The sequence below is a fragment of the Lissotriton helveticus genome, chromosome 7, assembly GCF_964261635.1.
Source record: "Lissotriton helveticus chromosome 7, aLisHel1.1, whole genome shotgun sequence".
Taxonomy (NCBI): domain Eukaryota; kingdom Metazoa; phylum Chordata; class Amphibia; order Caudata; family Salamandridae; genus Lissotriton; species Lissotriton helveticus.
The window spans coordinates 592744967-592761889 of NC_136068.1; the positions used below are offsets into that span (position 1 = coordinate 592744967).

Sequence of the window (16923 nt, forward strand, 5' to 3'; positions counted from 1 at the left end):
TCACACCCAAGATGGTAAGAGAGAGATGAGGTTCTGTGTGGACTATAGAGGTCTCAATGCTGTCACTAGGACAGATGCTCACCCCATTCCAAGAGCAGATGAGCTCATTGATAGATTGGCTTCTGCCAAGTTTCTGAGCACATTTGATTTGACAGCTGGCTATTGGCAAATCAGGTTAGCTGAGGATGCCAAGGCCAAAACTGCTTTCTCAACCCCAGGAGGTCATTATCAATTTGTGGTAATGCACTTTGGTTTGAAGAATGCACCTGCCACTTTCCAAAGGTTGGTGAACCAAGTCCTTGCTGGGTTGGATGACTTTTGTGCAGCTTATCTGGATGATATTGCTGTCTTCAGCTCCACCTGGGAGGATCACCTGATCCACCTGAAGAAGGTTTTAGAGGCCCTGCAAAAGGCAGGCCTCACTATCAAGGCCACAAAGTGCCAGATAGGGCAGAGTAAGGTTGTGTACCTGGGCCACGTTGTAGGTGGGGGTCAGGTTCAACCACTGGAGAGTAAGATCCAGACAATACAGGACTGGGCTCCTCCAACCACCCAGACACAGTTCAGAGCTTTCTTGGGCCTGTCTGGGTACTACAGAAAATTTGTCACGAATTATGGGTCCATTGTGACACCACTCAATGACTTGACTTCAAAGAAGATGCCAAAAAAGGTTCAGTGGACAGTTAGCTGTCAAAAGGCATTTGATGACCTGAAGAAGGCCATGTGCTCTGCACCTATCTTAAAGAGTCCTGACTACTCCAAAGAGTTTATTGTCCAAACAGATGCTTCTGAGTTGGGGGTGGGAGCTGTGATTTCACAACTTAATGTAGATGGTCAAGACCAGCCCATTGCTTTTATTAGCAGAAGGCTGACCCCTAGAGAGAAACGTTGGTCAGCTATTGAGAGGGAGGCCTTTGCTGTGGTTTGGGCCCTGAAGAAGTTGAGACCATACTTGTTTGGCACTCACTTCAAGATTCAGACCGACCATAAGCCCCTCTTGTGGGTAAATCAGATGAAGGGTGAAAATCCCAAACTGCTCAGGTGGTCCATTTCCCTACAGGGGATGGACTTTACAGTGGAGCACAGACCAGGGACTGACACTAGCAATGCAGATGGTCTCTCCGGGTATTTCCACTTAGAACATGAAGACTTACCTGGTCAAGGTCAAGTTTAATGTCCCTGCGATTGGGGGGGGGGGGGTATGTAGGAGAGTAGGGTCTGCTATCCTATGGTCACCCCATTTTTTTGCTTTTTGCTTCACTGGTTTTCGACTTAATGTGGCTGTGGGCCTGCTAATCAGACCCACAGCCCTGCTGTTCTCTCTCTAAATTTCACACCATGTACTTTAGGTACATCACCAATTGGGATTTGGGTCACTCTTATGAGTCCCTGTATAGTGTACTATAGGTACCCAGGGCATAGGTGCACCCAAGGCCTACCAGGGTCTGCAGCATATCTTTTGCCACCCCTGGCTGGCCATCCAAACTGACACAACTGGCTGATTACTCAGCTGGGGCAAGGTCGTGTAATCACCCCTTGCTTAGATATAGTATACCTATGCCTAACCTTATATCTGGACACATCTACACCTATAAGCCACTCCTAAGGCAGGCCTTAACAATCCTGAAGACAGAGTGCTTGGTTTTATGTGAGATGGTGCTCTAGCATGAGCAGAGCCGGTCTGCAGCTTCCGGAACCATGTCCTTATAGCTGTTCCAGGATATTGCCATACCATATACTCTTAAGTGCATTATGAACCTCGCGGTTAAATGCTATCTTTGGTTTGGCTTTATCAAAACATGTCGTGTAAGGTGTCATACGCTTTGGAATACTACCCCCTCACCAGTTCTGGTGACAGGGGTAGCATTCCACCCTTCTAGAGGGAGAAGACATGTTACTTTCCTCAACCCGGTTAAAGTTAACCAGAGCCTCAGCATCACAAAATGGATGCTGCTGCCACAGACACAAGTCTGACCTCCTGCTGGTGGGAGCCCTTCCAGCGAGGGAGGCTTGGACAATAGGTTTCCTGTCACAGGGAGGTTCTAGCACCACCCCAGACAGGAGATAGTGGATTGGGGCAGGGAGGTCTGAATGAAACGAGACACTGCTTGGGGCACACAAGGTGTCCCATGCATAGGCCAGTTCAAACCGGTGCTGGGGCACTCCAGCCCCAGCTCTGGCGCGAAACTGGACAAAGGGAAAGGGGTGTAACCACCCCCTTCCTGGGTCCCACCCATAGGAGGGACCTAGCAGGTAATCCAGCCCCTTGATTTGGAAAAAAGGTAGGAGCTGCGTCCCAAGACTTTAGATAATCCTGACTGAAACTCTGATACAAAACTCTGGACCCTTCGACATCCTACTCGACGTAGAAGACTGAAGAATCTCCCTTGTGGTCAAGGAGTGACCACCCTGTGCAAGCAGGCACCATCAAGCGCTCAACGTTTTGCATTATCGTTGCTCCCGCCGGAGCTCAAAAAACAGAGCCTGACAAGAACTGGACTTCCAGACATCCAACAGCCCGATCCACAGCCACAGCAAAGCTGAGACCCGTGGAGGCAATGAGAGACGTGGGACCTGCCATCTTGGAAAGCCAGCGAAACTCTTTCATGCAACTTCTGAGGCACCCTCGAAGTTGTGCATTGGGGATTGAGAAGCCCCAGCCCAGAGCATCCTTTGCACCGAATATTACCTCTCCACACTCACCGAGTGCTGCGTGGGGCCCTTTTGCATTTTCCTGCTTGACGCGTCTGTCCGGTCACTTGCCCGTTGGCTAGTGGCCTCTGTGACGATGAACTTTCAAATTTTTAATGCTGGTCTGGTTGCTCCAGACTGGCCCTTGCTCCCCTGTAAAGGAGCAGCACATCAGACCTTGCTGGTCTGATCCAGAAGCCATCTTCGATTCCTGCGTGGGTTGCATTTGCCAAGGCCTGTTGACTCCGAATCGAGATCCAACACCGCAAACAGCGAGAACCTTTGTGGGACAGTCCGTGCCCAGCTCCTGGTTGTCGTCGACACCTCCTGGTCCATGTGGCAGCGGAGACAAGCTTCACGACATCACCTGATTGCAACCCGACATCGCCTGGTTCCTTCCTGGTTCCTTCCTGGTCACTGGCTAGTGACCCAGACTCTCTACCTTCTGCTTTCAGGTACTCTATATCTACGATCCACCCTTGGATCCAACCAGACTCTTCTCTCCTGGTCGCATGCAGCATCTTTTCTCCAAGGCTCCATAGAACTCCACGACGAAACCCGACACACTTTGACACCTATGCACCCGCTTCCTGTGGGTGAGGTAACGCGAGTACTGCGGTGCTCCTGTAGAGGTTTACATCCCTAGTGTCCTAGTTTTAAGTGGTTAAGTTCTAGTCCAGTCGGAAGACTTCCAAATCTGCAACTTTCTAACTTTACGCACCCATTGACTTCTATAGGTGCACGCGTGTGCATTTAGACACTGCGCCCGCATCCTGTAGGCCTCCTACGTCCTAACTGCTGTTAGTCCAGTGTAGCCCCAGCAATTCCCAAGGCCCTAGGCCTTACTATTGTTCGTGACGTGGTTCTTACACCACTATTTTAGTATATGGTTTAACGGGCCACCAGGGCCTATCCATATTTGTGCAACCTTTGTATGTTATATTAAGTTACTTGTTATACGATTGTACTCCTGTGCTCATAAAGAGTTAAGGGGATCTATTTAGAAATAAATACATATATATTTTGAATATATAACCTGTGTGGTGTCCTTTCGTTTGGTATTAAAGGGTCTGCATATGGTAAAACAGCTGGCTTCACATGCCCTCTTGAGTTTAGCCTAAGACTGCTTTTGTCCATGCTACCACTAGGATAGCTGGTCTATAAGGTTGACTTTACAACCATCACCATAAGGGTTGTTTGGACTGGTGCAAGGTGCTCACTAGAATAGTGAACATCATATACCAGGCCAACTTCTCACACTCAGGATACCAGTAGAATGAAGAAGTTGTTGAGGATGGTGGTGGAAAAGGACCAGTCTCCCGTGACATGGATGTACAGTTGAGTATTATCGAAGAACTGTTGACAAGGCTGTTGTGGGACAGTTTGATATAGATATTAAAAGATATTGTGGATATCATAGGTCAGGGATCTTTAAACTGGGGGGTGGCCCCCTAGAGGGCATCGAGTGATCCGGGGGCAGCGCCAGGCTCTAGCCGAAAGAAGCATTAGGCTGATAACAGTTCTTTGTTTTAAGCGTTGGGGAAAAATGAGCGGCAGTAAGCCACTCTGTAATGAGCCATCACTAGCTTATTTTGTCATTTATATCCAAGCTGGGAAAAATGGTAACAGAATTTAACTGCAATGTTCAAACATGTATCGTGGTTAAATAGGTCGAGATATATTTAAAGACTGCGGGCCCGATTCACAGAACTAACTTAAGACAAAATCCTAAACTTACTACCATTTTGGTATTCACAGAAGGCACTTACTCATTTTAGTATTCACAAAAGGCACTTACTCATTTCGAGATTCACAGAAGTTAGGACTCCTAAATGGCTTCTGTGAACACCGCAAGTCTTAAAGTTAGGATTTTTCTCAGTTTAGGAGTCGTAAAGTTTGGACTCCTTACTTTAGAACTCCGTAATGCCTTCTGTGAATACCGAAAGTCTTAAAGTTAGGATTTTTCTCAGTTTAGGAGTAGTAAAGTTAGAACTCCTAACTTTAGGACTCCTAAACTGAGAAAAATCCAAACTTTAAGACTTTCGGTATTCACAGAAGGCCTTTAAGAGTCCTAAAGTTATGACTCCTAAATTCTGTGAATACCGAAATGGTAGTAAGTTTAGGATTTTGTCTTAAGTTAGTTCTGTGAATCGGGCCCTGCCAGTTTAATAGAATAATTGTGCAAATTCTGAGAGGGGCCCGATGCATTTTATTTCTTTACTGGGGGGGTGCAGCATAAAAAAGTTTGAAGACCCCTGCCATAGGTTCTCTGGCAACACCCTATAATAAGCTGTTAAAGTAAGTAATGAAGCCAGCTTATGTAACAAAGGCACACTTGCAGAAGAACGTTCAAAATTAGAAATGTGCCCAGCTGGCAACATTTCTTGCCACTCGTGTGAGCTCCTCTGCTAACCATATACGACTCACTCACCTTTGGTCTAGTCGATCTTGAAGCTGGCATGTTCTGCACACTTGCCAATGAGTTACATAGACAGCTTAGCTCACATCATTGTGGGATAACTACTACCTGCTTTTCGGCTTTCGTGTTAGGAGTCAATATTTTGTCTGCAATATGCCTACAGGTCTTTACACCAAACACGCCATGAGAGAAAATGATAGGTATTTTTTAGCAAACCATCTCTACCATCTCCCCTCCAAATATCTTTTTCTTCTCCTTACCCACATGTGATCTTCACGGATCATCCCATGCGCACGTTGTCACCTAATGGGCGCTTCCACTAGCAAAAAGTTTTGTCTGCTTGTTCAAAGATGGCAGCTTTTTTTCACCTAAGCCGTCTGGTAAATAGTGCTATCACAACAATGGTTTATGACAGTCTGGGACTCTCCCTAATCAAGCGTTCAGTTTGTTTGCATGCTTGCCTGTCGCACAGCAGTACCCATGCCAACTGTCGTCACTTTACCTACATTGTGGGCAAGAACCTGCCTCTCTGTTTTACCTAACCACATAGTTCAAGCACCAGTCAAAGGCAAATATTGAATTTTGCTGCTGTTGAGTTTGACAGAGAGTATGCAAAGCCAAACCCTTACCTCACTTCCTTTTGAAGAACCAATCTATTTCCTCCCAAGAGGAGAGAAATCATCACCCATTTCACAGCTTGTTTCAGCACTCCGGCCATCTCACTTAACCTACCCATAGTTATCAAGTGCCCAGTGCTAAACTTGAAAAGAACAGATGATGGATGGAATTCTGAACAAATCAAACATTCACTCCCAGTCACAGATCTGGGTTAAATCCATTTTTCTTGCTCTCCATGCCATTCTAGTTTGGACCCAGACATATGCAACTCAGCCTTGACCCTGCTCCCCATAGGAACAGTCCAACCTGAACTGCCAAGCCAGGTTCTCCCTGGACCAGAAACAAGCATCCTGGGGCCAGTTTCAGGGTATCACCCATCATCAGCCAAGCTATCTTGAATCGGTGGCATAGCGAACACGGAACCTACGTCTGGGCATACCCCTCCCACTTTGGGCGACAAATGCAAAAAGAAGAGATGATGAACAGAATGCTGAACAAATCAAACATTCACCCCCAGTCTCAAATCTTGGTTAAATCGGGTTGAGACAAAAACTTAGGGGAATCTGTGCACAGAGACGAATCCAGTGGTTGAGACTCAACATGCTGTCTGTAGTAATACTGAGCCAGAAATGTCCATACAATACTATATCGGTAATTCCTTGTGAGGTATTACAGAACTGGTTTTCAAATGGAAAATGTTGAAAGTAAGAACCGCACAGTGGTCCAGGTAGTAGTTCCAAGTTGTAGTTTATTGGATGGTTAGCTACAGAGGTGATGAGTAGGAAGTAGATAAGCCAGGAAGTAGGTTGGTATGAAGACCCCACCAGGAGCAGCTTCCTTTAGCTCAGCAAGGAGTCAACTGACTCACATGAGTCACCCCACATTCTGTGAGATCATTCAACATTCTTAAATGTCCCCAGACTGAACAAAGAGGGAAGACAGGGTGGAAAGGAGGAAGACAAGAAAAGACCATACAACAGAACTCATAAAGAATTCCTAAGAGTGGCTGTTCCTCAGCCAGAGTGCACTGTGGGTTGTAGGTCTTGCTCTAAAGTATATTTTTTGATGTGTCTCCTTTTTATCAAGTAGTTTTCTGAGGAAGCCAGGGACAAGCCCCTATCCCCACTGGAGTGTCACTTTTTTTGACGTTCCAGTGACGTAGCGCCATTTCCCATTTTTAAATGGTGCCAAGCCATTTAACGTGGTTTAACGCCACCCTGCAAATATGCCCCTTTCTGTAGCAGTCCTCTATAGCAAAGGGGCGTGCAATGGGTGTGCTGTGGGCGGTCCACCACAACACTCATTGCTTTTTGACGCTACCCCAGATTTATACGGTTGAGGAAGCACCAAAACCAACGCCATTCCAACACCATGGATTATCAGGTTTAGAATGGCAATACGAGGAGAAATTATTGATTTCTCCTTGTTTTTTACTCTTTACATGTGTTTTGTATTCTGCAGCACGCATGGAAAGAGCAAATCGCTATGAATGATTGTTTATGTGCAGGAAGGTGTCCCTTCCTGCACCTAAACAATCGCCCCTGCAGCGCAGGCACCCTAACAATATGGCTGCAGAGTACCTGCGAGGGCGCTAGGCAGCTTTTCCTCGCGCTAGGGGAAATACAGGGGTGCGCCGTATTCTTGTGAACACGGCGCTTCCCTGCTTTTTAAAAAAGTCGGAGCGTGGCACTGCTGAATTTGGCACCACTCTGTGCTCCGTCATTATTTTGTAAAGCTGCTCGACATACGACATTAGTTTAACTGAGTGACTGCGGTCAAAGGTTTGTAATTAGGAAGGGGTCACCTACCATAGTCGACGCGGTCTTTGGGACTACAGTCTCTGATGGATGTTTTTATGGAAGAGGGAGTGATGTCTCGCTGCTTGAAAAAATGCAGAAGTAACAAACTTGGGTAAGAGGCATTGCTTTACTCAACTCAATGGTACTGATTTTATCAACCTCCCAAGGATCAAGGGTTAAATTAGCCCTGCCTAGATTCTAACCTATAACCTGCAGGCCTCATGGCGGACGCTCCGCCGAAAGAGCTATGTTAGATGCCTGAGACACCTGGCAGGCCGCTCTGAAGCCTACATCTGAAGTTCCTCCTACATGACCTTAAGGGGAGCATCCATTTGTGGCTACTAACACACAGAATGATATTGCATGGGCAGAGAAGGCCCTCCATATGGACAGTCACAACCTTTGTGAGTGGCCCCGCAGATGCCTATAAGGGGACAACACCAGAATCCCTTGAAAGCCCCATCAAGCTCACCAGGCATCACCCCATCAGAGATACCCCATGACACGCTGGAGGAGAGGCTCCGGACCTACCCTTGACCTTGGTGCGTTTGCAAGATGTCCCCTTCCGGCTGCAATGGCACTCCTCCACATTTGGTGGCCTGGCCCTCATCCAGCTCTCCTCCAGGTGAAAGTACTGCAGCAGCTGGGCGTCAAAGCACATCTCTGCAGAAAAGAGAGGGGGGAAAAGACAGAAAATGGGCAGTGCCTGAAGCTCGGAGCACACACCTCTAGTAAGGTTCTCTCTGTCACCCCTTTCACTGTGTGTCCTCAAAATGAGAGTGGAAATGATTCATCCAAGAGACCGGCACGTACGGGGCCTTCCAGTCCTGCTTGGGATCAGGAAATCTCACATCAACTTTCTGATTATTTATTTATTTTATTTATTTATAAAGTTTTATATAGCGCAAACAAGATCCCGAAGGATAGCAGAGCGATTAGGGTTCTGTCTGTCCTAGTTCCTGAATAGAGTCCTGCAAAGCCCTGGTTCTGTCACACAAGAATGGGTTAAGGTTTATCCTCCAATGGAGCTTTTGTCTGAAGCCCAACACTCTATTCGAAACCCCAAATTGAGGTGTGGTTATGATCAAACAGCTCACTCAAGCTTTGTCCTAAACCCCAAATCTAGTCTCTCTCACTGGATTAGTTCAGCTCACCTAAATGGAAATGTCTCCCTCTCAATCCTGACCTGCTTGGCGCCTCGCCTGTCTGGTAGTTTCTTGCTCTAAATCCTTCTATATTTCTAATCACACCTGTCTGACAGTGTCTCCCCATGTATCAACAGATTAGTTCACCTCAACCGCCCGGCAATGTCTTCCTCCGTATTTTTAGATTAGTTCACGTCACCCGTCAGGCAATGTCTTCCTCTGTATTTTTAGATTTGTTCACGTCACCCGTCAGGCAATGTCTTCCTCTGTATTTTTAGATTTGTTCACGTCACCCGTCAGGCAATGTCTCCCTCTGTTTCATTGGGTTAGTTCACCTCACCTGCAAGGCAATTTCTCTGCTGTCTCAATGGATTAATTCACCTCAATGTCTCCCTCAGTATCACTGGATCAGTTCACCTCACTTGTCCAGCGATGTCTCCCTCTGTATCACTAAATGAGTTATCCTCATCCATCAGGCAATGTCCCTCTCTGAATCATTAGATTCATTCACCTCACAGGCCTGGCAATGTCTCTCTCTATACCATTGAATTACTTCACCTCATGCAACAGGCAATGGCTCCCTCTGTATCTTTCGATTAGTTCACATCACCCGTCCAGCAATGTCTCTTTCTGTATCACTAGATTAGTTCCCCTTACCCGTCTGGCAATGTCTCCCTCTTTATCATTGAATTAGTTCACTTCAGCGTCTGGCAATGTCTCCCTCTGTATCACTGGATTAGTTCACCTCATCCATCAGGCAACAGCTCCCTCTGTATCACTGGATTAGTTCACCTCATCCATCAGGCAACGGCTCCCTCTGTATCACTGGATTTGTTCCCCTCACCCGTCTGGCAATGTCTCCCTCTTTATCACTGGATGAGTTCCCCTCACCCGTCTGGCAATGTCTCCCTCTTTATCATTGAATTAGTTCACTTCACGCGTCTGGCAATGTCTCCCTCTGTATCACTGGATTAGTTCACCTCATCCATCAGGCAACGGCTCCCTCTGAATCACTGGAATAGTTCCCCTCACCCGTCTGGCAATGTCTCCCTTTTTATCACTGGATGAGTTCCCCTCACCCATCTGGCAATGTCTCTTTCTCTATCACTAGATTAGTTCCCCTCCCCTGTCTGGCAATGTCTCCCTCTGTATCACTGGATTAGTACCCTTCATCCGTCCGGCAATGTCTCGATCTGTATCACTAGATTAGTTCCACTCACCCTTCTGGCAATGTCTCCCTCTTTATCATTGAATTAGTTCACCTCACGCGTCAGGCAATGTCTCCCTCTGGAGCATTGGATTTGTTACCCTCACCTGTCGTGCAATGTCTCCCTCTGTATCATTGGATTAGTTCACCTGACCGGTCTGGCAATGTCTCCCCCTGTATCACTGGATTGGTGCACCTCACCCGTCTGGCAATGTCTCTCTCTGTATTGTATTGTAATTGCATTTATATAGCTCTTACTACCCCTGACGAGGCGTCGAAGCGTTTTTTCGCAAGTAGCACGCTACTCCGGAACCCATAAAGGATTAGTGTTGAGTTAGTATAGTCAAATATGATAGTAATTTGAGTGGTGGATAGGTTAGTCAGTTATTTGGATTCAGAAGGATAGTGGAGTAATAGAAGAGGGAAAAAGGTTTGCATTTATATAGCGCTTGTTACCCCTGATAGGGTGTTAAAGTGCTTTTTTCGGCGAGTAGCACGCTACTCCGGAACACATAAAGGATTAGTTGTGAATTAGTATAGTGAAATATGAAAGTAGTTTGAGTGGTGGATATTAGTCAGTTATTTGGATTGAGAAGGATAGCAGAGGGATAGAAGAGGGAAAAAAGGTTAGCATTTATATAGCGCTTGCTACCCCTAATGTGGAGTTGAAGCACTTTCTTTGCGATGCTACTCCGGAACCCATAAGGATTAGTGGTGAATTCGTAAAGTGAAATATGAAAGTAATTTGAGTGGTGGATATTAGTCAGTTATTTGGATTGAGAAGGATTGTGTAGGGATAGAAGAGTAGCATTGTATTAGTTCCCCTCACCTGTCTGGCAGTCTCTCCCGGTGTATCCATCCGGACACTCACACTTGTAGTTGGTGAAGGTGCTCTGACAGGTGCCTCCATTTTCACAAGGGCTCTTGGCGCAGTGATCTGAGAGCAGGAGAGAGAGAGAGAGGCCGATATAAGACTGCTGGGGAGATCTATAGGGCCCTAGGAGTATTTCCAATGCAGTACTGATTATCTTCGATTGTGGGTTCCCAATAGGATACTGATTTGTACTGATTATGGATTTGTAATCAAGCAGTAAATCGCAGTAAGAATTTCCAGCAGGACCAAGACATATTAATTATGCATTTCCAGTAGTGTGCTGAATTTTATTGATAATGAATTTCTTGATTATGCGATTCCAACAGGAAATTGACGCACAGTGACCTTCGATTTGCGATCGAGTACTGAAGGGCCTTGATTATGAATTTTCAAGAGTACTTTGATTGGTTATTGAATATCATTGTGAAATACTCCACCTTTCACCACCTTTTCCTCTGTGCAGTAGGACCACTTCTGGTCCTTGTCATAGTTCTTGGTGATGGCACACCTACATCATAAGAACACACAGATTTCAGGACAAACGATGGGCACACATTGGGGATGGCGAGGATGTGTCTCAAGGCACACAATACTCCAGGGAGTGAGGGTAGGAATCCAAGCACACTGCTCACTCTGCCCTGGATCACCAAGTCCCCACCAGGCACCAGGACCCAGCCATAGCCTGGACCCAGCAAGCGCCCCTTTCATCTACCACAAACAGCTTCTATAATTCACTAATCCAAGCTCAGAGGAAGAGGGAAGAGGGAAGAGCGGAGCACACTGGACATCCATCACCAACCAGTGCCTGGAGCCACCCAGTGCCTACATCCACACTGGCTTGTTTCATTCCACCTGCTTCATCGTAGAGATGAGACTACGTTAAGAGTTTGTCAAAGCCAACCATGCTCTCCATGACAATCAGTCGCGATTCAGGCCCGGCGATGAGCACTAAATCCACACTGCCCAATATAAAAGACACAAATACCCAGAAAACACCTCGTTTACGCCTTCGCCTTTCCGCTGCTTACAACACTGTTGACACTATATTGCTGGATGGCTGGAACAACGGACAGGGGTATCCGAACCAACACGTGCTTAATTTGTAAATAAATAAGTGCCAGGGCTCTCGTCACAAGGCCACTCACACTTTCATCGCCCATTGCTGCTGTTAGCACTTCCAATTACAGTAACAACACAACCACTAACCATCACCCTCCTACAAGTGGGACTGTCCTGACTATTCCAAGCTCCCAAAGCTTTAAGAATGGCTGTGGCGAGAGGTACTGCTAATTTTTAATGTGTATTGAATAAATAAGAAACTATTGTGCTTGGCTCTAAATTGGACAAACAGCTCCCCGCATACTGTCTAAAGTGCCTGTGCTGACAATTAAGTGCTGGTGCCGAGCTTCTGAAACCACCTGTTCAAAATAAGCACTGGATCCAATAATTTCTCAACAATTGCAGCCAGAATTCCTGATTCTGCCAGACACAATCACAGCCAAAAGTAATAATTTTGCCAATCAAGCCGTCCAATTACCCAGTGCTGTGTGGTGTTACCCAAGGATCAGGCCTGTCTCTTCTCCTTTGTGCTATCTAAGTATACCCATTGCCACAGCCCCTTGAACAGTAGTAGGGGGACTTCCAAATGTACATGAATGACCCCAGAATCCACGTCTGGTTACATAACACACTAGGGAACTCAGGCAGCATTGACTCATTCTTGGGTCACGTGTCACACTGAATGGGGGAGGGCTTCCTCTGTTAGAATGGCGCCAAAGCAGAGAATGTTGAAAAGAGCCCGATTCATTATTCTCGATTGCTCCCAAGACCTGAGAAAGCCTCCAGAACTACTTGGAAAGTAAGGAACCTGGAGGGTACTTTTTGACAGGAAACCTATTTCCTTCTACTAGTCAACACAGTGGCCAAAGTGTGTAAATCTCCAGTTCTCTCTTCTCTATAAAATCCCATCACTCCTGGTGGCCGACCGCACCGGGAACCACCCCAACACCCACCGACCATGCACGCAAACTAGGGGTCATCCTCGACTCCATCCTCTCCATGACTAAACAGGTCAACGCCGTCTCTTGCTTCAACAGCCTCTGCATGCTCCTCAGGATCTACAAGTGGATCCCCACTGAAACGAGAAGAACGATCACCCAGGCCCTCGTCAGCAGCAGGTTGGACTATGGAAACGCCCTCTATGCAGGAGCCTCGGCCAAACTCTGAGACAGCTCCAACGCATCCAGAGCACCTCTGCACGCCTGATCCTCGACATCCCTCGCAACAGCCACATCACACCCCACCTGAGAGACCTGCACTGGCTCCTGGTCAACAAGAGAATAACCTTCAAGCTCCTCACCCACGCACACAAGGCACTCCACAACACTGGACCAACATACCTCAACAGACTACTCAGCTTCTACACCCCCACCCGCCAGCTCCACTATGCTGACCTCGCCCTCGCCACAGTCCCCCGCTTCTGAAGAGCCACCTCCGGCGGCAGATCGTTCTCCCACCTCGCCGCCAAGACCTGGAACACCCTTCCCATCCACCTATGGCAGACCCAGGTCCTGCTGACCTTCAGAAAACTCCTTAAGACCTGGATTTTCGAGCAGTAGCAGCATTCCCCACCCCAGCACCTTGAGACCCTCACGGGTGAGTTGTGCGCTTGATTGATCACTGCCGGTAGCATACCACCAGGTGGAGCTCGCAAGATTCTGAGATACGGCGCATCTGAACACGATTGTTCTACACTGATCTCCAAAAACCTTGTTGCTAGGGTGCGAAGGGCTCAAAACCAAACTGCCCAAATGTGTACCAATCTGGCCCTTAAAACAACTCTATCACGAAAAGGGCACCACGCTAGGCCCCAATCTTTGAAGAGGCTGAAAAACACCACAGAGGTAGATTTCTGCGCGTGCAAATCCCCAGATCCTGGAACGCCCTAAACCAAATCTTACTCTGTCAACCTATCCTAATGGCTTCAGAAAAAAATAGCTATTGAGACCTACTTTCAACTAAGGTTTGCACAAAAAAGGTTTACCACTAAATGGTGCAAACATATTCCATTGGATTATTAACTTCACCTTTCACCTTATTCAACGGTATCTTTTTCATCCCTTTCAGCAGCCAGGCATAACTGAAAGATGAAGCGCAGGGCGTTGACAGTTCAGCAAGCAGCTTTTGTTCACATGCCTTCTGAGTGCACATAAACATCTGGGAGGTTTTGTAACATTGAGGCTTGCTTCACCCTCCGAGTCCAACAAAAGTCTCTGTGGCATCCTCCATCACACGCTATCTATCCCTCCTACCAGGGCTTTAAGTGGGATGAAAAAACTGGGAGGTCTCTCAAAGGGGCTTGGCCAATTTAATTAAGGGCATGGCTTAAAAACACGTAAGCAAAAAATCTGTGCTCCTTCAGCATAGTGTGCCGCCCGACTTGTATTTTGCTGTTTCTGTCATTGCATCCAGATTTATGATACAACACGTAACATCACACCTACAAAAAGTCAGGACTATTGGCTTTGTCAATGGTTGTTAGTCGCATAAGATAAATAAGCAGCAACTATGGCTTGTATATAATATTGAAACAGCTTCCACTTAAAGCCCTGGTGACACCAGGACAAAGTTGCTTCTCCTGATTTTCAAAAAGAAAAAATTACTCTCTTTAAAGGATTTCCCTTCCACCACAACACTCACCTGGCATGACGTCATGCAGTAACTTCTCCACTAGTGAGAAGTGAGCAGTGTGAGCAGCGCACATCCATGTGCCTGCTGTCACTGCAGTCTGGAAAAAACGGACCGCCTGTGCCAGGGCATGAAACAGAGCCCGATAGAGACCTGTTTCGAGGCCTCCTTTAAAAAACTGCCAGTGCCCAACACCAGTGAGACCTGGCCCACTTAAAGCTTTGTTTTCACCACCGCTGCCCAACAGCCCCTCTCTGTCAATAATATCCCATCAGCCTTTCCCAGCAGAGGCTGGCCCCTAGGAAGAGTGGGGGCCGGAGAGGGGGGCAAATGGGTGGTGGGGGTGCATGGATGTAAGGTGAGTGGTGACAACTGTAAATAAAAAGAAATAGCCACTTACCTTGTTGCTGCACAACGTCTTTGCACCGTCCCATGTACAGATCTCTCTCCTGCATGCCAGGCGGGCTCCAGAAAATTCCCCTGAGCAATCCTGGTGCTGCTCTCATGCTGGTAATCAAATGAGAGAAGTACCAGGATTGGAAGGAGCGGCCTCTATCAGCGCTCTCAAAAGCACTGGAGGTCTATGCTTGCTCTCAACCCAACAGGGTTAGAGAAGTTTAAAATGTGCATGTCTGGCTGGCCGTCGCAAGATGGCTGGCGAAAGAACATGCGCACTTTAAATCTGAGTGCACAGCCAGCCCAGCACTCCTCCCTGCTGCAGCAATGGCCCTGCCTCCATTTAAACACTCGGTTTGAGACGGGTTGATGAAAAAAAAATGGCAATAAATTAAATGTATTACCATTTTATTTTTCATCGCAGGGGCTTTTCTGGGGGGCATTTTGTCAGTGGAGCGACACTCCTCTGTCCTTAAAGAGAAGCCGCTCCTGGCCTGTCCTCACAATCACAGCCTAGCAGCCACACCTGCCAATAACATCCTCCTAACTGTCATTTCTGTCAATTACAACCCACCAACTCTCCTGCCAAACACAGTCCCCAACTCTCCTGCCAATCAAATCCCACCAACTCTCCTGCCAATCACAGCCCACCAACCACCTGGCAGTCAGAAGCCAACAACACCCCCTGCCACTCATAACCAAACAAACCCACGGAATGCCTTTTGCAAATACAGGTCCAATATCTCCTCCTGCTACCCACAGATCAACACCTACCGCCAATCACAGCCCAACTGTTCTTATCAACCACAGCCTGGCAACCCCTCCTTCTTACATGAACCCCCCTCATATCCACTGTATACATCTCTTTGTATGCTCTTTTAAGTCTAAACAGGCATTATGTATGGTATGACACCAAGGGGCACAATGCCCATAGGGCTAAAAGGGATTCAGCCCCCCGTCATGTGTTTCAGCCCAGGTTGCTGCAGCTCGAGCTGCTGTGGGCTCAGCTGGGCAGTGTCTGGAGTCTTATCTCCAGCACGCCAGAGTTTTCACAGGTCTTAAGTTTAAAGACCATTTGCATATTTATATACCTTTGTAAACTGGTTTCAGAGGCTTAGTCTTTTTTTCTGGGTCCTGTACCCCCTGGGCCCCCACTCTGCCTATTCCTTACATTTGTATTTTACATTTACTGCTGTAGCATGAGAATGCATTTCATGAAAAAGGAATATAAAGTAGGGTTCCCAAAAGTAAAATACCAGTCATTTGTTGTTTAAGGAGCCTGCAAAGACCTTTTCTTGACACTAAATAGGGTTATAAATAAAAAATGTATGGTGCTGACACTACCCAACCACTTATCCCTTAGACCCATCATCGACTCTGAGGCTACGCAAGAGATTATAGATCATGATGTTACCTACCCTCATGCCAAGATGCACAATGAATTTGAGATTCCTCGTGTCTACCAATGCCATTGTTACTACTGTGATGTACGTGAATACAGAAAATGGCAATAAAAATATTTAAAAATAAATAAATAAAAAATGTATGGATTTATTTGTAATGTGACTTTTCTGTCTTTGTTCCCTTTAATTGTCAGTCATGGATCATTCAGGCAGCACTACAACACAATTAAAAGTGCTTTCTATTTATTTTTGTTGTTCAGAGTATGCGCAGATAAGTGCTGAAAATACGGCTTCAGGTGACTGCTTATTTTTGTACCGTCTGAGACTTCAAAATAATGAGTTGGCAACCATAATCATACGACTGGAAGTTTGTTGCAGGATCAGCACATTATTTATTTCCTCCACCCTCGATCCCTGATTAATGCCATAATAGCAATAGTTTAACTTATATCTGAAACCCTACACAGCCATCCTGCCACGGCCTGTATAGGGCGTGCCACCAGGCAGTGACGTGGGGTGGGGGAGGGGCAGGGTGAGGGGTTGTAAAATGCGCCAAACAGACAATTACAGTGAGTGAGTACCCTGCACTCACAGTGATCACTGTGCACTCACAGTGCACTTGCGCTGTTCACCCTGTACCTCACCCTGCAGTCACATGAGCACACTACTCACCCTAGTTCAAGT

The 16923-nt window shown here is 46.8% G+C and overlaps 1 protein-coding gene across 1 annotated transcript in view; it reads right to left on the reverse strand.

The window, feature by feature from the left end:
* Positions 1 to 16923, reverse strand: part of F12 (coagulation factor XII) — a 119931-nt gene that overhangs the window by 73660 nt on the left and 29348 nt on the right. Inside the window, exons 4-6 of the mRNA XM_078653206.1 lie at positions 11191 to 11261; positions 10709 to 10816; positions 8059 to 8190 (exon numbers count right to left, since the gene is read on the reverse strand). Coding sequence (XP_078509332.1) covers positions 8059 to 8190; positions 10709 to 10816; positions 11191 to 11261 — 311 coding nt within the window. The remainder of the gene's footprint in view (positions 1 to 8058; positions 8191 to 10708; positions 10817 to 11190; positions 11262 to 16923) is intronic.